The sequence below is a fragment of the Mastigoproctus giganteus genome, chromosome 1 (assembly GCF_048544385.1).
Source record: "Mastigoproctus giganteus isolate SK-2022 chromosome 1, ASM4854438v1, whole genome shotgun sequence".
Classification (NCBI taxonomy): Eukaryota; Metazoa; Arthropoda; class Arachnida; order Uropygi; family Thelyphonidae; genus Mastigoproctus; species Mastigoproctus giganteus.
The window spans coordinates 151,793,048-151,816,993 of NC_143575.1; the positions used below are offsets into that span (position 1 = coordinate 151,793,048).

The 23,946-nt window shown below is 37.8% G+C and overlaps 1 protein-coding gene across 6 annotated transcripts in view; it reads left to right on the top strand.

The window, feature by feature from the left end:
- Positions 1–23,946, top strand: part of RhoGAP19D (Rho GTPase activating protein at 19D) — a 661,344-nt gene that overhangs the window by 365,215 nt on the left and 272,183 nt on the right. For 5 of the 6 annotated variants that reach the window (XM_090374624.1, XM_090374649.1, XM_090374638.1 and 2 more), the window contains one exon: positions 4,424–4,577. In XM_090374624.1, the coding sequence (XP_090230750.1) occupies positions 4,424–4,577 (154 nt within the window). The remainder of the gene's footprint in view (positions 1–4,423; positions 4,578–23,946) is intronic. The other variant, XM_090374631.1, reaches the window with a different exon arrangement.

A 23,946-nucleotide genomic window follows, 5' to 3' on the forward strand; every position in this document is an offset into this window, starting at 1 on the left:
CCATAATTATGAGAGCATCTTTGGACTCAGCGGGAAGTCCACACAGACTGGAGATGTGCAAATGTATCCCCAATTCACAAAGGGGGTTCAAAGGGTAACATGAATAATTACAGACGTATTAGTTTGACTTCTGTTCCAGGGAAAATAATGAAGTCACTGGTTAAAGAGAAGCATTACAGAATCATCTAGACAAGACAGCAGTAATAATTCAGACAAAGCATGGGTTTGTGAAGGGGGAGTTTTGTCTTACCGATTTAATTGGATACTATGATGTGGTCACAAAGGAACTGAATGCAAAAAATAATTTTGATATCATATACTTGGATTTCAGGAAAGCTTTTGATACTGTTGCACATGGAACACTACTGTACAAATTGGAGCTGTATGGCATTAAGGACAAGTTGCTACAATGAGTGGGAAAAGGCAGAGAGTGGTAATCAATGGGTACAGCTCTACGTGGATTAATGTTATTAGTGATGTCCCTCTGGGTTTGGTGTTGTACCCATTGTTGTTTTGTTTATTTATCAGTGATATTGATGAAGGTATATCAAGCTTAATGTCAAAGTTTGCAGATGATACAAAGGTTGGCAGGATTATTAATAACAGTAATGATAGAATGATGCTGCTGCAACAGGATTTAGAAAATTTGAGTAGATGGGTGAGAATTAGCAACTAAATTTTAACATTGATAAATGGAAACTACTTCATATGGGTAGCAGTAACCCCAGAGAAATGTACCAACTATGTGATGTTACACTCAGGATAGTGGAGAATGAAAGAGACCCGCTGGTAATTGTGCAGTTAAATATTAAGTTTTCTGAGCAGTGCAGACAGGCTGCCAGAGTAGATTATGGGGTCTTGTCAATGATATATAGGAATTTTGCAAGCAGGGATAAGGACACCTCCTTATTATTCCCTTGTATAAAACAATGGTCAGGTCACATCTTGAGTACTGCATACAGGCCTGGAAGCCTCATTTTAGGAAGGATGTAGAGTTGCTAGAATGAGTACAGGAGAGTACAGGTGAAGGGAAGAAAGGGGTTCTCTTATGAAGAAAGGTTTAGTGCCTGCAAATTGCAACTTCTGGAGACTAAGTGCCTGCAAGGGGATCTGATTGAGGTGTATAAGGCCTTGAATGGATTGAGCAGGCTCAATGCTGATGGGATTCTTCCTCTTGCTCAGATTATGAACCTGAGGGGGGCATAGATTCAAACTGAGGAAAGACAGTTGTAGAATAGATGTGTGGAAGTTTGCCTTAACTAGCGGCTAGTTGATTGCTGGAACAAACTTTCATCTGTATTTCTTAAATAAATTCAAGGCAGAACTAGACAAACATTTGGAATGATTGGATCAGTGAAATGTAGTTTTTTTCCCCCCCCCCCACCAATGCTGTATAAGCCTGCTTTCTTGCATCATATAACTCTACTAATGCCGAATCCTTGCATCCCTTTGTTCAAATGAATATCATCTCTGCAGATTCTGTCTACTTAAAATTGCAGGCCATGTTGATAAAAATTTCCACCTAGAGAACCTTGCAGATTCCATTAAGACTTCAGTCAATCCACAAGGCTTTCATCTTATATTCTATCGTGTCTGTCCAGAATTGCACGCGCGCAACCACTCTCTCTCTCTCTCTCTCTCTCTCTCTCTCTCTCTCTCTCTCTCTCTGTCTCTTTCTCTCTCTCTCTCTCTCTCTCTCTCTCTCTCTCTCTCTCTCTCTCTCTCTCTCTCTCTCTCTCTCTGTCTGTCTGTCTGTCTGTCTGTCTCTTTCTCTCTCTCTCTCTGACCTAATTTGCAGATTTTTTTTCCAATATGGTCATGTATTTATTCATCGAACGGTCAGGATGTGTTTATTTAATATTGTTAATCCCCCACATTAATAAAACTCCCTTTCCCCCTTAAAATCTGACAGTCTGTTGATAACATCATCAATAGTTGCTCCTGGTAAACACACTGTGGCTCTAGACCACCTACCTTTATTTCAAAAAATGTTCCCATTTCCCTGATAATAGTCTCCCTGTAAAACTAGATACATTTAATCAGAAAAGTTAGTGCTAGTCTTTTCTTTTCTGGGACCTGAAATGGGGGGGGGGGGTCATCTTTGAGTCCCTGATGAGCTTCCAGTTAAATTTGTTTCTAGTGTAAGCACTTGTTTCTTCAGTGACTCAAATCCCTTGTAATGTGCCAATTTCTAATTTGAGATCGGTACTTTCCTTACTTGAGTTGCAAAGAAAAGAATTGTCAGCTGGGCTGTGTTTAACTACTAGATAAAATTTAGAATAACTGCTGCATGCTATGCAAATGAGAAATTCGAGACTCACACTGGAAATTCCTAGAGGCATTTCTGTCTGAGTCACCATGTATTTGGACTTTGTGCAACCATTATTTATGTAAAATTTGAACTTTAAAAATTACAAAATTTAAATTTACAATATATTACAGAATTTAAATAACAAAATATTACAGAAATTAAACTGTCGACAAAACTTTTAACTAGTAGAGAAAATAAATTTAAGTTACTGAATGAAAGTTATGAAGTTCCTGCCATGATATCGATAACAAACTTCATCTGAATATTAAATTGTAACATTCCAGATATCTATCTAAATACAGAAAAGAACTAACCTACATGACTATACCAATCCCAACTATATATTAACTAGTTTTATTTTTATCTTTTCTCTTTAAAAATAATAATAATTTAAAAAAAAAAAATTGTTTTTTTACAAGTAAACCTTACCTTATAAAATGCCCTCAGCGCTTATGGCTCAAACTGCACAAATGAGGGGTCATAAATTGAAATTGATAAAGGATCATTGCAGTATAGATATGTGCACAAATTTACCTTCAACCAATGGCTAGTTGATTTTTGGAACATACTTGTACAACTGTTGTTGTTGTGGAAGTGGGTAGAACAAATACATTCTAGAAAGATCTGGAAATTCTGTACAAAGTGATGGACAGGCAATGTGGGAAGTTTTTTTGTTTTTTTTTAACTAATATTAGCTATGGTGAAATTTGTTGTAACTTCCCAAAACCCCTCCCCTTGCCTATTTCTCAATGTCAGTCTACTTACAGTATGATGCAATGTGGTAGTTTGTAATTATACTTCTCCATGATTTTATGAAACTTAAAATGAGAAGTTTGTTTATTTATTTATATATACATTTTTTTAACTTGAGGGTTAAAATGTGATGCTTGCGAAACTTTTCCATGTCTATTGCTTTGGCAGCCATAAGAAAGCTTTCTGTGGTGAGTAATAAAGTGGTTGCTGGTACTATGTTCTAAAATTTAAAAATTGATAATAATAAACTTTATGAATTTCAAGTTTATATGACATAGTTGTTGATAAGAGACAGATATCATGATTTAAATTATATTGTTAAACACCTCATTCCTTGGGGGAAGTTTTGATCTTTTTTTACTGTTTTCTATTAATTAATTTAATTATTGAATAAACATATAATATCTTGCATTACAATGTAATTTAGATTAATTTAATAAATTAATTTAACTGTACATGAAGTAAGCGTATGTTTTGTAGGTCTTTGCCTTCCCTTCCTCCCCACCTCCTTGCATGGTAAAAAATACGAATTTAACAATAAAAATTTTTTTATTTCATTTTTGTCGAGAAGGCTGTACATCTTTTTCCACTGAACACTTGATTTAAGGTTGTGGGAAGCTTCCAATCCACTCACAGGCCCGGTTAGGATTAAGAGGAAGGAATGAACACCTTCAATCAGCAATAACAACAGAATTTATATGTCTATAGTCAGTTAGGAGCAAATGAGGGGAAAATGGCATTCTCCCCATCGTAGACAGTTTTGGGGATTGCAGCAAAGCAAGCACTTTTGCTGCTGATGCTCTGTGCATCGACAGAACAGTAGAATATCAGGCAACTTCAATCTGCCCTGCATGACAAACCTCCTGGATACCCCTCAGTATTTACATTGTGTTCTCTGTGTTTAGCAGATGATGTGCCTTTTCATTGAAAACTTATTTACTTTTACATATTTTAAATTAACATATTTTTTACCACGGAAGAAGGCAAAGACCTCCAAAATGTCTATAGGTGCTTAATGTATAATAAATTAAAATTCTTAAATTAACCTAAAAATTATGATCAAGTGCAGTTTATCATATTACTTATCCTTTCTTTCCTCATTGCCTTTGTTTTTTTTTTTTTAATTTAAATTATAAATTGCGATTTATGGTAGTAGCACTCTCAAGCATAGGAATTTATAACAAAGTGTAGGACTTTTGAATATGTATTACTTTTTTTTTATTATTAAAATTTTCAAAAAGTTCAGCATTTTGAGAATTACAAATTTTAATTGTAAATTTATGGGGTGTTATTATGTGTGTTTAAAAAAAAAAAAACATATTATTGATTCTATATTTCTTACTTGCCTGTTTTTAAAAGCAGCAGATCATGATGAACATCATGTTGCAAGAAGGATTTCATACTTAAGAGCCACAGCTGAGGAACGAATCCACGTTGATTCTGATCTTAGTGATGATAATGTTGATGAAGATGAGGAAGATATAGATGAAGAAGCACAACCAGTTATAGCAAGGTATATTATTAGATATACAAACTGTTATGCAGATTATTTTATTCCTTTTGCATAGCTTCCAGTCTGCCCAGAAAGTTTTCTCTGTTTGTATTTTTCTCTTTAGAAAATACAAAGAAAGAAAATTATGTTAAAATAGTAATTTTTTAAAACACTTTCTGTGTCCTGTTAGCACATTTGAGTTGGCCATCAAATGTGCTAACATGGATTATAATATAGAAATATGAAATAATATCATCTCTGTTATGTACATGCATTTCATATTATTTGTTTGGTACAAAGCTAATTAACAAGATGCCAAAGAAATATTACATAAAATTTCAGAAGACATATACATGGGATTTTCTATATATTGCGAAATCTGAAAAAGGGTAACATGCTTGCCGTATGTACTATATGTCAGCTTTCAATTTAAAGTGTTGGGAATTGTGATGTAATCATATTTGCAAACAAATAAGCATAAACCTCAGCATTCAGTGCATAGAAAGAAATGTAACAATAAACGTTGCATTTTATAGTAATAGTCATAACATATAAGCCAAATTTCTTTGAATTTTTTGTCATAGAGCATAATCTTCCTCTGACTTGTGCTGATCTTTCAGGTGCAGTGTTAAGAAATTTCTTTCCAGATCTCATGTTTCCTTCTTGTGTTTTTGCCTGCGTTTGGTCCAAAAATCTTGTTTTTTCTCCTTGCAATTGCAATTTTGAAAGTCAGAAGTTATAGCTACTATCTGTACTCATTGCAAAAATTTTGCAATTGGTAGCAGAGTTTGTATTGTCTGTGATATTTTCAAAAAAATTTTTGGACAATTCAGTTTCATCTGTATATAAAGAAATTATGTAAGCAGGCATTTCGGTTACCAGCAACGAAACCTTTCCATTTTTTTAGCTGTCCTATTATAAAATAAACTTTGCTACTTTTACCAGACTTTTATATTCAAATTATGGATATCTCCCAAATCCAAAATGTGTAAGGCCCACGACTGGATGGCAGTTTCACATTTGCTCCAAAAAAAATAAAAGAGAAAGCATTATTGTATTGCCTGATATTTTGATGAAAATTTTTGGACAATTCATTGTCTTATCTGTATATAAAGGATTTATGTAAGTGGGAATTTTGGTTTCCGGCAATAAAACTTTACCGTTTTGTCAACAAGTAAAAAAATAATCCCCAAGTTTTCGCACTTAAAATGTGAGGCTTAACAATGAACTCACCTTTCACTAAGAAAGTCAACATATTAAATCTTTCAGATCCTTAAATGCACATTTCAGACCGATCCTGAATACATTTGCAGACACACAAAAATGTGTGTTTCTTCTTTGCTGCAAGGTACATTCCAAGACAGTGCAATTTGCAGACTAAAGCCTTTCTTGGTAAGAGCACCCCCCCCTTTGTTCCCCTCACCAAACTCATTGCCCTTCTCTGTACTCATTCCAGTAACTCTACATCCTTCCTAAAATGAGGCCTCCAGACCTGTATGCAATACTCGATTAAGCATGCTAAGAGACTCGCATTATCCATATTGTTTCTTTATTTATTTTTAATATAGTTCATATTCGAAAATATTTGCTCACAGAAATTCGTCAAACCAAAAACTCATAGAACCTTCCTCTGAAGGAAGGTTCTATGACGTATGTTTTGCATTGTTTTGGAAGGTTCCTCTGAACCTTCCAAAAGAAAATGTTTTCAAATTTATATACTTGTCTGGTAAGCTACTCCACACATTGAACACAATTTGATCTTGCTTTTTCAACTCATCTATCGCTCTCCATTTGTGTAGAATTGCAAGGGCAGCCTTTTTCAACTCATCTATCGCTCTCCATTTGTGTAGAATTGCAAGGGCAGCCTTTTTTTTATTTATTTATTTATTTAATTCAGATAAAGTAAAAGTTACGTTTAGCCCTTTTGCCTCTCGAGATCCTTAATTTCAGTTTTAAGGCATTTTAGTCTTACATTCCATATGTCCTTGATTTTTAAGTTCTCTAACTCCATTTCAAATTGTGCTTCATGTGGGCTATAAGTTAAAGAACCTCAGTTACGTGCTCAAAGAGCCACAGTTTGCCAACTCCTGCCTTATACAAAGGGGTAATCACATCCTTATCCCCAATAGAAAAGTTCCTGTATATCATTGACAAGACCCCATGAGCTGCTCTGGCAACCTGTCTACACTGTTTTGAAAATTTTATATCTGACTGCACAATTGCCCCCAGGTCTTTTCATTCTCTGCTGTCATGAGTATAGTAGCCCATATGAAACAGTGTACCTATATACCTACCAATTCAGTACACTGAATTGGCAGGTATATAGGTACACTGTATCACTGCATTCATATAGATGATAATTCAATGTCAGTATGGATAAACGTTGTGAGTTAACTGACTTTGAAAGAGAGATGATAGTGGGTGCCCGACACATGAGTCACTCCATCGCGGAAGTGGTATAGAAATTGCACTATCCCCAATCGACAGTATCAGGAGTGTATCGGGAATATGCCATTTCTGGAATAACATCATATCGTGGACAGCTCTGTGGGTGGCGGATGAATGTGGCTGTTGACGTATGTTTTGCATTGTTTTAGCCAATCGGAGACCAACAGTAGCATAAATTACCACCGATTTCAATGAGGGACGTGCCAGAAACGACCCCACCAAAACCATCAGGTGATCATTAGCTGCAATAGGTTATGGGAGCTGCGGACCCACCAGAGGGTCAGCGGCTCCCATAAAGAACATCAGCAACATGGGCGAAAGAACATCGGCAATGGACCTTGGATGATTGGAGATGGGTCTCCTGGTCCAATTATTCCTGTTTCCAGTTATTTCTAGCAGACAGGAGGGTGCGTATCTGGTAGAAACCGCACAAAGCTATGCACCCATCATGTCAACAAGGAACTGTTCAGCCAGGTGCATGGTCGGTAATGGTCGCGTCGTGTTCAACTGGCACACATTGGGACCTCTGTTACACTTAGATGCATCTCTGAATGGTCCAGTTTGTGCCCATCCTTGCAGACCATCTGCATCCCTTCATGGTCATTGTGTACTCTCTGTAGAGCAGCGGTGACTAGAACATGGTTTGAAGATTTTAACACCATGGAATGACCTCCTTGTTCACTGGGCACGAACCCTGTGAAACATCTTTGAGATGCTGTGGAAAGGTCTCTTCGAGCTTTGGATCGCCCACCCAGGAATGTGACGGTATTATTTTGTATAGAGTGCAGCAAGTATGGATGGAAATATCTGTGGAACGCTTTCATGAACTAGTGGACTCAATCCCTTGCCGTATGACTGCCCATATCCTGGCAAAAGGTTGGCAAAGCCATTACTAGGTAGGTATCCCATGATTTCTGTGCACTCGACATTTGTCAATGTTAAATTTCAGTTGCCATCTCTCAGACCATATGTTCAACTTTTATAGATTCTAGTGGCAGCAGCGTACCATCATTACTGATTTTAACAACCCTGCCAACCTTTGTATCATCTGCGAACTTGGACATTAAGCCTGATATACCTTCATCAGTATCATTCATAAATATAGAAAACAACATTGGTCCTAACACCAAACCAGGCAGCACTCCACTAAGAACATTAGGCCAAAAAGAGCAGTGCCCATTGATGACCACTCTATCTTCTCCCACTCAACATCCTTTTATTGATAGCATCAACTTTCTCTTAATGCCATAATGCTCCAATTTGTTTAGCAGTCTTTTATGTGCGACAGTATCAAAGTCTTAACAAACTCATCCTGTGTCTGAACTATAACTGCAGTCTTGGCTAGATGATCCTGCACTGTTTCTTTAATCAGTGACTCCATTACGTTTTCCGGAACAGAAGTTAAACTAGGTCTGTAATTACTTGTATCACACTTTAATCCCACTTTGTAAATTGAGTATACATTTTCACATCACCAGTGCGTGGTAATCTTCCCTGAATCGAAGGATGCCTCATAATTATGGCTAAGGGTTTGCTTACTTTCTCTGCTGCCTCCCATAATATATCTGGATGGATCCCTCCATGCCAAATGCCTTTCTTCTTCAAAAATTTTTGAAGTTTAGCTTCAAAAATTTTCCTCCACTTTCCTCTCAGTTATTAAAAATCATCTAGCTCTCTGTTAGAGTTTGATAAACTTCTGACCTCCACTTCCATACAGAATTTCTCTGTGGATGTAGATGGAAAATACTCATTCAGTTTTTCAGCCAACTGAGCAGAATCATCAACAGTCAAATCATTGATATGAAGTGGATCAATCTGATTCATCCCTTTCCTTCTAGAGTTTACATAAGTAAAGATGTCTTTGTTTTTCTTTGCATTCTTTACCAAAGATTTCTTGTAATCTTCCTTTGCTTGCCAAACCTCCTTTGTGACTTGATTAAAGGCTAGCTTATACTGCCATGGGCAGATATGTCTACCCTGTCCCTTATAATTTATATCCTTCCCATGCATTTTTCTTCTCTTTGACAAGTCTCATTAGTTCATCTGACATCCATTTAGTCATCTAATAAATCCACAAAAGCCTTGATAGTGTGTGAGCGACCAACTCACAAGTTCCAGTCAGTATCTGGAAAGTTAAAATCCCCCATTATAAGCTATTCTGATTTAGGTGCTCCATTCTGTTTCTCTGTATAGTTGTTCGCTGTGCTTATCAGTATCATCAGGCCTATAACACACTCCTACCTGCATTTTTTCTTTCCCAGTGTCACGTCACACCAAACTGATTCAGTATTTCACTGGCTAACCATGTGAACTGGATGCACTAACTTAGATTTTTATGTTTCTGAACAGCATAAATCCTCCTCCCTTCCTGCCTTGTCTGTCATTTCAGTACACGTCTCCCCAAATTCCAATTCTGCATTCCTTATATCTCTGTGACACCACATGTCTGATATCCCAACAATATCAGCCTTTGATGTCCTGACCAGCACTTCAAATTCATTGATTTGATTTACGACACACTCTGAACGTTGGTTTTTAGAAGCAAGTATACATGTATCTGTTTTGGAAATCACCAACACCCTGCTTTCTGGGCTTCTGCTCATTCCAATAGAAGCAGTGCAAGAATCACTTTCACCTCTGTGAAAGTGATTCTTGCACTTTCACCTGCACCTATTGTTAATCTATTAGTCTGTGTATCCCCTCCAGTGAGCAGTTTACTGACCCACCTAAAACTGCCTCAATAGCATCTGCAAATATTCTAGCATCCTTTATGTTTAAATGTTTCCCATCCCTAGAGAAGCAATTTCTCCTGTTAACAAGCACAGAATACACTGAGGAAAATTCTACTAGATGAGCTTTGCAATCTCTCCAGGGCTGAAATGATTGACAAGGTTCTCGCCATATACTCCCTCCTATCAGTCATGTCTTGGCAGAATTGCAGTTACTTTCAAATTTATTCCGAACTCGTGATTTCTTTTCGATGTTGACCTGTAATTATTAAGTAAGTCCGCAAATCTCCTCTCTCTTAATGTCATTAGTGCCAACGTGTACAACAATATCATGTCTTGTGCCCTTATAAGATTATATCTACTCTAGAATGTCATCAACATTTGCCCCTGGCAGATATACCCTGGTTCTATTCTACCTATTCTTTTTGCACAATATATTTTCTTTAATGCATTAAGGGCTTAAGCCTCAAGCTGCGAAAGAGATTAGACTACATGTATTTTAGTGCAAATGCATCATTTATACACAGCTAATTATAGATTAGCAAATTTGCAATAGCGGCATCGTTTAAGTTACATTTCGTATTGTGAATACCTTCACGACGAGTTTCCATGACATTGCACTACTTCGAATAAGTAACGCTTCACCCGAAAGAGAGGACTATTGTTACTTATTCTCAGTGTATACCACCACCCAGACGGTGGTTCACAACTGTTTTGTCATAATTACATCACTTGGGTACCTACCCACCCACCGAAGAAGGGCCAAACAGCCCTGAAACGGTACTGTCTGGGTGGTGGTATCCACTAAGAATAAGTAACAATAGTCTTCTCCTTCGCTCACCACCAAATATGGAGCATGCGGAAAGGTCAGCGAATGACCACCGCACCGGAGCAATATGGCCTTAGTTGCTAATGCTCCTAAAAACCAAATAACAACATCTTCTCCTTCGCTTGAAGCGTTACTTATTCGAAGTAGTGCAATGTCATGTCAACTCGTCATGAAGGTTTTCACAATATGAGATGTAACTTAAACGATGCCGCTGTTGCAAATTTGCTAATCTATAATTAGCTGTGTATAAATGATGCATTTGCACTAAAATACACATTTCCTGTTTCTCTAACAGTAGAGTCACTGACAACAGATAGCTCCTGTGGGTCCAGCACAGTCTGCCTTGGGGATTGCTGCTGTGTTGCCTGATGATCAAGTTCAAGTGCTGACATTTATATGGGCAGCTGAAAGCTTAATGGTCCCCAGTTTGAATCCTTTGATGGCATCTACCCTGTTCTTCAAGCTCTAATAAAGGCCCATAACAATGCTGACTTGGAACCTAACATCCTCATACTCTTAACATTGAGCACACACAAAGACATCCCACTTAGGAATATCATGTCTCGTTCCTGAAAGCTTCACAGACATTAAACAAGCAGTTTTAGAGCAGTGCTATTCATAGTATGGTCCACGAACTGTTTGTTGCCGATTCGCGACGAATTGGAAATTGGAGCCGGACATTATCCCCGCCACCAATCCCCGACGATTCGTCCGTTACCGGTCCACTATGATTTGTATTTTATTAATAGTACTAGTTCACAACAGATTAGAAATAAAAGAAACTGGTCTTTCACTACAGACAGTTTGAGAAGCACTGTTTTAGAGGACATCTACCTCCCTCGGTTCTCCCCCGAGCCATGACACTCCCACTACCTTTAGCCTTTTGCTTTGATGTTCTGGTCAAAAGCATGATTTCGGTTCCAATTCAGTATAATTAAAAACACACTAAACACATTAAAAACACACAAAAACACTAAACTTATATTCCAATGCAATAATAACAGTTTGCATCAGTTATGCTATGTAGTTCACGTTACTGAATATATATGTATTTCAATATTGAGCTTATGTTATGTATTTTGTATCTCGTATCAAGTTTTCGTTATACGAATTCCGTATCTCCTATGAAGTTTAAGTTAGAGGTATCACACTATATCATTACCTTTGTAAATTCTAGAATGTATTATTTAATAGATAATAAAAATAACTATCTATGGCCAACCTATGTGATTCGAACTCTCAAGCAATTTTGTAATATCATGCTTTTGACCAGAACATCTACCCCAAATCTCCGATACTAAAACCTCTATGAATATCAATGTCATACATTATGGACTATGTGTAAAGTTAAGTTATTAAAACATGTATGTAGTGCTATAAATTATAGTTTATAATCCTCTTCTGATACTGATTACTCTGCTACAAAGCTACATAGAAACTTCCAGTATCTGCTGTATCAATACTGAAACAATGCCATCAAAATTCAAACATTCTTATCCATATAACCCCAGGGGCTCACATCTGATGACTATGGGCTTGGCACACCCAGGGTCCTGGGCTGGATATCATCTTTCTTGGTGGTTTCCTTCTCTCTCTCTCTCTCTCTCTCTCTCTCTCTCTCTCTCTCTCTCTCTCTCTCTCTCTCTCTCTCTCTCTCTCTCTCTCACACACACACACACACACAAGGGTAAATAAGAAACAAGAAGCAGCATTATAAGCCATCATTGGGAGATTAGTGTATCTATTATCTTGCAGCTTCCCGCTGTCTTCGTACCCTCTGCTAAAAAAAAAAAAAAAAACACCCCTAATGTTTAGTTTGTTTTAGTGCATTGCGTCAATTGTGTTCCATCACACCACAAAAGGACAAATTTTGTTTCGTTATGCATGTGAGGGATGTCAGAATTTTTTTATTTATTTTTTATTATATAATCACTGTTTTTTTGTTTAGAAATCGTGAAAATGATGGGCAAACGCAAGAGCTGTGCTTTCAATTAAACAAAAACTTGAAATTATTCAAAAGTTTGAAAACGATGCATTCGTTAAATCTCTAAAGAACCATTATAATGTTGGTGACCAAACCATATACGATATTGTAAAAAATAAAGGGAAGCGAAGCTGTTCGATTTAAATCGACATCATAAAAAAATAAACGGACGCATTGTATTGGACCTGCGAGTAGCACTTGGTAAGTTTTTTTTGTTTTTTATCCATCGCCATACTTTTTACGTAGGGTGCTGAATATTTTTCGATACAGTAAGTCCCCGACTTACGTTACGTTATTTATATTTTTTTTTTATCACTGAAGATTTCAAGTGAAAGGGACACAAATTTCACCATAATGAAAAAACCACAGAATTCCAGCTATCTGTATTATCGCAAATGCAAGAAGATTGAGTTTACTGCCTGTTTATAATAGATTGCATTAACAGAAAAGCCCAATAACCCAGAAAGTGCAAATTGCTTTATGGCAGTGACCTCTAGAAATGTGCTTTAGTGAAATGTGAGCCTCGGGTGGAGTGATAATAGGGAATTTTCGCCTTAACCCAGGGACACATCTGGTGAGTATGGGCTTGACACACCCAGGGTCCTGAGCTGGATATCATCATTTTCATGATGATTCCTCTCTCTCTCTCTCTCTCTCTCTCTGTAGCTTGGGAATTTTTTTTAGCTGGTGCAGAAAAAGCTTCAGGCTTACTTGCACCATATGGCTAATAATAATAATAATCCTGTGAAGTTATTTTCAGAAAATTTCATTTTGACCATTATCATGGCGCTGACTAATAGAATAAGGGCAGAAACACACTATTATCACGTCACGTGAATCTCGTGTCCCTGTCACAGAGTAGTACTCTGTGGTCCCTGTTTAGTGTAAACTGCGAAGTCGATCGGAGAAGAAATATCACTGTAACCTACGGTGGCTACATTAAAAATTTGATCTCGAGGTACTCATTCTTATGTTTGGGGTATTCATTCCTCATTTAGGGGGTACTCGCATTATATCTTAAAAGAAACTGAACAATTTTAAATAACAACCATTTTATTTCTATATTTTGTTTAATTTTACAAGTTCGTGGAATGCAAAATTAGTCAAAACTTAATAAAATTAACCGAAGCATAGCATGTGCTTTAATTCGTTTAATTCGGAAAATTTTATTGCAAGAGTTATAAACACTAAAGGAAACTTTTTATAAATATGAACATCAAATGTTTCACATAATTGTTTATAATACATATTCAATATACCTGATTTATTTTATCGAAAAGAAAATATTTACCTTGCAATACTTTTCTTTTGAGCGAATTTTCTTTAACAGGTTTTAATTTTTTTAGTGCATTTGTGTAAAATTCTTTGCAAGACATTGTGATTGGTTTTCAGCAACAGTTCTCCTTCAACATTCTTATTTCTATCCTTTTTTCCACACATTAAACATTGAGCTAAATACTCGTAAAGCAAAAACAAAATTAATATTTTTTTCTGTATTACGTACTTCGTACACATTTAAAATTTTTATCCAAACATCTGTGATATTTTTGAGGTCTTTTTTGCAATATTCTACAGAATGATTTCAACAGAACATATTCTTCATACAGCAAACCGATATTGATATTGGGAATTTTAAATTTAAAAAAAAGTTTGTTGCCTGAGCCTTAAACCATTACAACGAAATAAAAAAGAAGTCAAGTAGAATGTAAAAGGTTACAAAGTAAGCATAATATAAATATTCTATAATCCCCTTTGAAAATAGGATAAAATGTTGTTTTTTGAGTCTTTAAGGGTGCATTTCAACAACAACTTTATCATTAGTTAATTCTTTCTTCCTAAATAATCATCTCAACAAGTTGTTTTATGATTTCTGCTTTTTTATAATTCCCCATTTCAAATGTATCTTGAAAATTTTATTATAATTTCAAAAGGGGTATGTCTGGCAACCTGTAACGTTGTATATGTGTCATTCGCTTTGAGGAAAGCTGAAACAAAATGAATTGCCACAGTTTATCCTGCTCTTCAGATTTTGAAGAAGATTTTGAAAATGCATGTGCTTTTCCTATAGCCGAGGAAACAAAAGAGAGTACGCAATGGATACATGACATAAACTGGAAGAGAACAGAAAAAGGCAATTTCCATCTTTTACTGCAGGACTTAGAAGAAGAAGATAAATCGTTTCAAGATGTACTTACGGATGAATAAAGAAGAATTTAAGGATGATATTCAAGGGCAAAATAAGCAATTTCGAAATTCAATCAGCGCTAAGGAAAAATTAGTTTTATGTTTAAGGAAAGTTGAAATACTGCAAGTTTAATTTTGAATAAGGATTTATGCTGTCAAAATACAAAACAGAAATTTTTAATGGAATTTAATAACAACAAAAAACTACTTCTCAACCCTAAAAACTGAACTTGTAAGAAATTGTTTTGAGTTGTTCAATTTGTTAATTGTAATACTTTTGGTCTATTTTCCTCCTTTGGCCATTTTTGAGTGTCTCTGTGATTGGACATTTGCTGTGAGTATGCTGAGTAGCTGGTCGAAGTGGAGGGTGGTTCGGAATAGGCCCAGGTGCAATGTCCTTCATGTTGTTGTTATTTGTTTCTGGATATTCTTACTTGTGCACTCAAAACAGATTATTTACGTCTAATTTAATTTTCTATTAGCATTTCCTCCATTTTTTCTTGTCACGCCTAACGGAATTTCTGTTCGAACAGAAAAATCTGAGTTCCTGACAATGTCATTTGGACTTGAAGCCCTATGTGTTATCTTGTGAATACAGCTGATCACAAAGTGCTCTCGCAGCAATACGCTAATTGGTAAATATAGCTCCCCCACATTTGATGTTAGACATGGAGACGCATGAAGTCTCGTGAAGTGATGATAGTGTATTTCTGCCCTAAGTGACGGCACTACTAGTAAATCTACCAAGAAAAGGAAAGTGATAGAGTTGGATCACAAAATTAAAATAATAAGGATGTATGAAAATGGTCAAGTATTGTGCGGAATTCAGATTTTTCAGTGACAATGGTCAACACAATCATAAAGGAGAAAGACAGAATACGAGAAGTGGTTGGCACCAATGAAGGTCAACTATAATAACCAAGGCTACGAAATACATACCAGTTTTTACAGTAGAATAACGTGTTTTTTCTTCCTTTAATGTTTTCTTTTCTTATGTGCCACTCAGGCTACTTCACTGCTGCCCTCAGATAAAGTTTTTAATTGAACTAATTAAAAATATACCTATTTTTCTTCATTCTTCTGAGGATATAGCAACAACATTTTATTAGACATTCCCAAGTTACATAAAACTCAACTTACGTAGGAAGTCCTGGAGCGTATATCGAGGACTTCCTGTATTTTTGGATTAACCGGGAAATCGATTATCCGAGAATATTTTTTAATGTCTGTCCGGTAAAATCGAGAATCTACTGTAATTGACAAACTTGCAGCCTGACCATGAGAAATCATTTGTTAAGATATCCCACGCTCTTTTCTTTCATTGTGATAATGAAATCAACATCACAGAAGTTATTATTATTATTGCTGCTCTTATATTATTTCTCCCTGATTGGGGATTCCACCTTGTGACTGGTATTGCTACCAAGTACACAGGGTGGTTGTTGTTGTTATGTCTGATGTTACTGTTGGTTGAGGAACTCTCTGACAATCCTACAGGTGTTCAGGATTGCGACTTTCTGGAGTTCCTTGTAGGTGTTCTGTCGCTGCCAGGCTGTTATGTAGGGTCTTTGGCACCATACCCGTGTTTGATATAATGATCGGGATGGTCGGTACTTGTTGCATATGCCACATCTCTTTGTAATTGCTGCTCTTATATTATTTCTTAGGTTTGTGTCTTAGGTTTGTGTATTTCCTGATATTTTCCCCATGGGTTTTCTGCAGGTTGCCAGTGTTGGGTACCGCTATGTCAATCAAATAGGTAGCCTTTTCCTTTTTGTCCACAAGGGTTATGTCCGGTCTGTTGTGCGGGATTGTCCTATCCGTTATTATTATGGCGCGGTCCCGGTGCAGCTTATGGGTTGGGGTGTCTACTACTGCCTGGGGTTTGTACTTGTAGTACAGTACACTTTCTTCGGCCAACTGTTATTTCCTTGCTAGCTTCTGATGTATTAACCAGGCTACCTGGTCATGTCTATGAGTGTACTCAGTCTGGGTAATCACCTTACATCCCGCAGTGAAGTGTTGGATCGTTTCTGAGACCAGGTGGCATCATTGACACATGTCATCCAACACTCCGGGCTCCTTGGCAATGTATTTTCTTTATTTCCTGGTGTTGGTTACCTGGTCTTGGATGGTGAGCACGAATCCTTTAGTCTCGGGGAAGAGCATCCCGCTCGTGAGCCATGCATTGGAAGCAATTTTATTTATGTAATCCTGATGGAGATCATTGTAGTGTCTGCCATGGAGTGTCTTCTCTGCCCATCTTTCTAGCTTCGTTTGTACCTTCTGGTGGGGGGAGGGACTCCATCCGCTCGTGAGCCATGCATTGGAAGCAATTTTATCTATGTGATCCTGATGGAGATCATTGTAGTGTCTGCCATGGAGTGTCTTCTCTGCCCATCTTTCTAGCTTCGTTTGTGCCTTCTAGTGGTGGGGGATTCCTTGCTTAGGTTGAGTGGGGTATACTGCTTGTCTATCTTCTTTATGGTCTGGTGGAGTGCTGCTGTGTGTTTCTGGAAGTAATCCTTCAGGTTAACTATCACTATATTCTGTTGCTCAATGAGGTCTATCAGGCTCCTTCCCGGGCAATTGTCAGTCTCTCCACGGCAGATCTCGAGTGGTGTTGGCAGCTCTTCGTCATCACTGTCCTTGTCTTCCTCGTGATATCCTCCAGCTCGGTGTTAGCCCAATATATGACCCCGAGTATGTTTGCACTGGGACTGCATAGGTATTTATGGCTTTAATTGTGTTCCCTCCGTTCAGCTTTACTTTCAGCAGGCTTCTAAGTCTGATTGTATTTTTCGGTCAGGGGGGCCTTAATTTCCTTGTGCTGTAACTGCTGAGCCTGCCTCATCCCCAAGTATTTGTAGGCCTCTCCCTCTGCCATGGCTTCGATCTCTTTACCACTCTGCAGCTGGTAGTTTTGGTTGACTAATTTTCCTTGATGCAATCTGCGGGTCTTGCATTTATCTAGATCAAATTCCATCCTAATATCATTTCTGAATTCTTTGGTGATCTGGAGCAGTTGCTGAATCTGCTTCTCGGTTCCCACGTAGAGCTTGATGTCATCCCTATACATCAGGTGGGTGAGGGTGTACAGGTTCTTCCTTCCTTCCTTCCTTCCTTCTTTGAGGTTATATCCATACTTGCTACTGTTGAGCATGGTAGATGGCGGGTTAAGTGCTAGACAGAACCATAATGGGCTCAGGGCATCTCCCTGAAAGGTTCCTCTCGTGATGGGGTTTGACCTGGTTGTGATGTTTTTTACCTTAATGGTGGTACTCCATTTCGTCATCGTTTCTCCTAGGAAGTTTGTCATTATCGGATTGACTTTGTAGATTTTCAATGCCTCTATTAGCCAACTATGAGGCACAAAGTCAAAGGCCTTTCATTAATCGATGTAGGCTGTGTACATGTTGCGCCGCTTCTTGTATACTTTCTCCATAACTTCAGCATCTATGGTTAATTGCTCCTTGCATCCTTTCTGCTATTCGGCCATTATGTTCTAGCTCTCCAAGTGGTCTGTTATCTTCCTAGTTATGCAGCTGGTCAGGATCTTGTACATTGTTGGGAGGCAGGTGATTGGCCTATATTTCGCCCGGTTTCTTGTATTTTCATCTTTAGGCTTCAGATATGTGATTCCTTGAGTGAGAAACTTCGGGATTGTCTCTATGTGCCTTATCATTCGGGTGAACTGCTCTGCCAGGTGCTTGTGAGCTTCTTGTGAGACACCCCAACCCACAAGCTGCACTGGGACCGTGCCATAATAATAATGGATAGGACAATCCCGCACAACAGACCAGACATAAACCCTGGGGACAAAAAGGAAAAGGCTACCTATCTGATTGAAATAGCGTTATCGATTCCTGGAGTTCGCCAGTTCTGAGCGTTCTTGATCGCCTGTTTTACTACTTCTTTCCGAACCTCCCATCCTCTTATTTCTTGCATTCTAGTTCTATCCAGGTGGCTCGGCTATTATATCTTACTTCCCTGCTCCATATGTTTCCCCAGAACTCCTCAATCATCTTCTTCTCAGGTGGTCCGTTCCCTTCTTTTCAATTTTCTTCGAGATTCCTGTAGAAGCCTCTTTAGTCATCGAAGATTCAATTGTTTATTTTCCTCTGGGAGTTTTCTTTGTATTGGAGTAGTCTCTTGCTGAGTGCAAGGAGGTTCTGCTTCAATGTGTCCAAGTACTCTCCTATTCTCTGATTTTTTTGTCTCATGTTTACTGTGGACGCTGTCTCTCTTGAGGATGCTCTTCACTTTTCTTATTAATTTATTACTCCTATTGCCCCATTGGTATGGGTCAATTGGCCTGTCTTGACTCTTAATTCTTCTCTCTTCTGCTGAAGTCTTCTTTCCCAAGCTGGTGGTTCCTTCTATTTTCGGTTCTTCTGCTGCTGGTCTCTCACTTTTTTTCCGTTAATCCTCGTGGCTGCTACCACAATACACGTCTTTGTGGATGGTCTCCAGTGTTGCACCATAGCTGTCAAGGTAATGCGGTATTATGTGCCGATTCAGGTGATTTGTGATCCTCCACTAAGCCTCTGCTTCGGTATCACGTATGTCTCTTTGTGGGGTCCATTCCTTCGAATTCTATTAGGGCCTTCTTCCACTCATCCTCTATTCTGGATATCATGGCCTCGTCTGTTTCCGCCTCTGCTGCTGCTGTGGGTTGTATTTGCTGTTGCTCTTCTTCCTCTGGTTTGGTGGTGGTATGTTCTTCCTCCTCTCTTTCCATATTCTTTATTCTTTGTAGTTGATCGCTCACGTCCTGCTTAATTTTTTTCAAGATTGCAGGGGCTGTTAGGTTCTTCGTGACGAGGTCCTTCTCTGATCCACTATTCACTGTTCATTGACCTGAATATCCGGGAATCGTTCCAGCCACTTGGTGTGTAGTCTAGCCCTGTAAATTGTCACATCGGTCTCCAGCTTTGTTATTTCATAGTATGCTTTCATGGTGTAAATATTCATTTCGATCCTCCACTTAATGCGTTGGCATTTTCTCCCTTCCTGGGTGGTCACTAGCGCAGTTTCACAGGAAGCACTTCCAGTTGGTGGGTCTGGATGGTCTTTCCCTTCTCTTGTGTTAGCTATATGGGGGACAGCACCACTCGCTCCATTGTCTTCCTCAGGAGACCATCTCTGATTTTTTGAACCGATGCCTCTGCCTAAGGCCTGAATGCGAGTGACTTTATCCTGCGCCACATTTGATGTAGTATGATTAATATTTCTCTGCGACATCATCCATTATTGGAGGTGGACCTGTTTAGCTTCTGCTTATGTCCAGTGGTAGTTCTTGCTCCTAATGCCAGATGACGCCACAATCTGCCTTAGCCGCCACTCCAACTTTGGTGTAGGTAGGTTCCCTTGGAGCAACTTTCATGATGTTTATTTATTTTTATTACTGTTAATTTATTTATTATAATTATTCTAATTTACTACTATTGTTATGCCCATCTCCCAGTGTGATGGAGCTGCGTTCGCTTTCGCCAAGGCGGTACCCAAGTTCATCAGGCTGTTAGTCAGGCTGTTGTAACCACTGGGCCATCGTGCCCCTTATTATTATTAGCCATATGGTGCAAGGAAGCCTGAGGCTTATGCTGCACCAGCCAAAAAAAAATTTCCCTGAGTTACCCTGAGAGAGAGAGTCAGAAGTAAAAAGGAATCACCAAGAATTAGAAGAATGATGATATCCAGCTGAGGATCCTGGGTTTGCCAAGCCCATACTAACCAGATGTGAGCCCCTGGGGTTAATTTCATTAGTTAGAGTGTATTCGAGTACACTCAGTAAGATTCGAGCACAAAAGGCAAAGTATCTGGATCTTGAAAAGATACTTTGGAATGGCCAATCATGATGTGTGCAAAAAAAATGTCCCTGTATTCAGTAATCTTTTAAAATCTAAGGCTGAATCGTTTGTACATCAAATGGATATTGAAGAATTTAAAAGTTCAGATGGATGGGTCTAGAAATTTAAGACTCGTCATGGCCTGTCTCTCAAAAAAAAGGTGCGTTGTGAAAGTACAGTTGTGGACATTGACTACAAAGGAATGGAAGGAAAATCGTTTAAAAAATGTTTTGCTGACATACAACCACAATGACATCTTCCTTGCTGATAAAAATGGACTTTTTTTCCTTTTTTTTTTTAATTTCTGCCAGATAATACAAATTTAAAGGCGAGAAATATAGCTGCAGAAAAAAGGCGAAACATCATATTACCATTCTCCTAGCAGCAAATATGTCTGGCATAGAGAAGCTTCCTCTTTTAATCATTGGGAAAGTCCAGCAGCCTCGATGTGTTAAAGATTTGAAGACATTACTGACTCTGTATCAAGCAAGCCAAAAGGCATGGATGACATCACAAATAAACGAAGAATGAATCAGAGACTTAGATCACAAGATGAGTGAGAAGAATAGAAAAATTTTGCTGTTTGCGGATAACTGCAACCCTCATTGAAAAGTAAATGACTTTTCCCAGTGCTTATGTCACATCAAACTGACTCAGCATTGTATTGCCTATCCATATCAGCTGGAGGTACTACCTTAGGTTTTATATGCTTCTTAACTAAGAGCACAACCCCTCCTCTTGTCCTGTCTGTACTCTCTGTACACATTATTAACCCCATATACAAATACTACATCTCTTATATCTGTGTGACATTGAATCTCTGATATCCCAACAATGTCTGCATTTGATGTTTAGACCAGCACTTCAAATTCATCTTTATTTACTCGGCTTCTACTATTGGTATAGATGAAAGGGTATGTGCATCTGTTCTTTCTCTTAGTAACACAGCCGATGCAGTTACTTGTTCCATGGTGACTCTTAGCAGGCCTTGAAAATCTCAGTACCTTGCTTTTCGGGCAGCTGCATATTCCACTAGAAGCAAGGCACAAAACAGTTTTACTGTGGTTGTCTGTGGCTATGGCTAATCAGCATATATTCTTGCGCCCTTTCTATTTAAGTGTATCTCATCCCTGTAGAACCCCCCCCATTAACAAGCACAGTCCATGCTGAGAAAAATTCTACCCAACGATCCTTGCTTAATCTCTCCAGGGTTTAATTGATTGGCAAGGCTCTCATCCATATACTTCCTCTTATTGTGTTTAGGCAGAATTGCTGACACTTTCAAATATAATGCTGACTCGGGACTTTCTCCTACTCTTAATATTATTAGAGTGTAACATTATGCCAACGTGTACAAGAATATCACCTTTTGTACCCTTAAAAGGTGATAACTGCTCTACTAGATTATCAACTTTTTCTCCTGGCAGACTTACCCTGGTCCTATTCCACCTATCTTTTTTTCCCACTATATTTTCCATTTCCCTTTCACTAGAGTCACCAATAACATCTGGCTCTTGTGGGAACAACATAATCTGCCTTCAGGGTTGCCACTTTGTTGCTTGATGAGCAGTTGCAAGCTCTGGCCTTTATGTGCACAGCTGAGATTTAAATTCTTCAAATGCATCCACCCTGGTTTTCAAGCTCTCATAAAGGCCCATAACAATGCTGAATTGGCATTTAATATCCTCACACTCTTTAAATCGAGCACACACAAAGATATCCCAGCAATATCATGTCCCGTTCCAAGTTATTCCTCCTATTGTTTTTGCATTATGAGTTTCCTGTTTTGCTGAAACTACACAGGAAATAGCAATAATTGCTATTTTCTATGGGACCAGCTCCTTCTGCCTCTGGTATTTTGACAATATTGTTTGTTGTGCAAATGTAAGTTCTAGTGTTGAGTTTGGCAGCCAAGTGCTTGATGAGTCCCTCAGTGTTCCTTAATTGTTCTTATAATCAAAATTTCCATTAATTTTGAAATTACATTTGATTATGAAGAGTTAACTTTTTTTCAGATGGCATCAATACAAATGGCATCTTTCTATGGCATCCCATTATAAAACAAGTAGTCTCCATCAGTGAATTATTACTTGTGAAAATAGTAGTTATTTAAATGTGCTGATTTAAATCTGAGGTTTATATTTGTTATTTAAACCTGAGAGATTCTGAATAGCAGTAGAGCTGTAACGATTAAATGAGACAACTTAAAAAAAGCATTAAGCCTTGTTGTTTAATACTTAATAAAAGTTCCTCGCTGAAGCCTTAGACTAGTGCTTCCCAAAGTCACAGAACACATTTCATCTCATAATATATTTATGGAACACAAGTTTAGTGGGAGCCAAAGAACTGTTTGCTAATATTTTGTTACATACGATGCACTGTGCATCAGGAGCATCTTTATTTCCAACACATGCAAAGCCAAAATTCAAATAACTGTCATCATACTTTCGTTTTGGTCTTTTATTAGTTGGTTTCTGTCTTTTCACTTCGGATTTTTGGGGAACAAAAGGCTGCGATTGTTCATCTTCACTTTGAAGTGGGACAATATTGTGTTCCTTTTCATTGACTACATTTGCACTACTAGAAGTACTTGCTTCTCGTTTTAAAGTTCCTTTTTCAACCACAAATCCATGGTCATTTATTTTGATAATAATATTTCAAAATACTGATAATTATTAAAAAAATATTTATACAAGGAAGTGAGTTTAGTGATGCATACTAGTTTTCTACTACAGAACTAATCTCATAATTGTGAAGACAGTCCGAACCACACCACCAGCACTGTGTAAACATGCAAGAACATGTCAATGGAAGGCTACTTTATTTCATCCACCCTAATGATATTGGTTTGCTTCCTCCTCTCCCTCAACCCATGTACTCCAGGCTAAATCGCATATGAATGGCATATTAGATCACTACATTTCCACTTTTTCATAGATGTCATTACCTCTATGCATACTTCTCCATTCAAAGCTCAAGTGTTCCGTGGTCTATTTGGTTTATTAGTTGATGGCAGAGTACAGTATAATAATAACTGAAAAAATATAACTTTAAACATTAGAATGATACAAAAGTGGTGTATGCTACAAATATGCAAAATTTATTTATTATTTATTTTTTTATTATTATTAATTAGGATTTTTCATGGAAAGCTTGTTCACATCTCACGGAACACAGTTTAGGAAATGCTGCCTTAGACCATGGAAAAATTTACAGACATATAAGTTAGTGCATGTGCATCTTGTCAATGTGCAGTAAATTAATCATGAGCATTACATTTCATATTGTGAAATCCTTCACAAGTTTTGTGCCTGGTTATACTTCGAATAAGTAATGCTTCCCCAGTTGAGAAGGCTAATGTTACTTA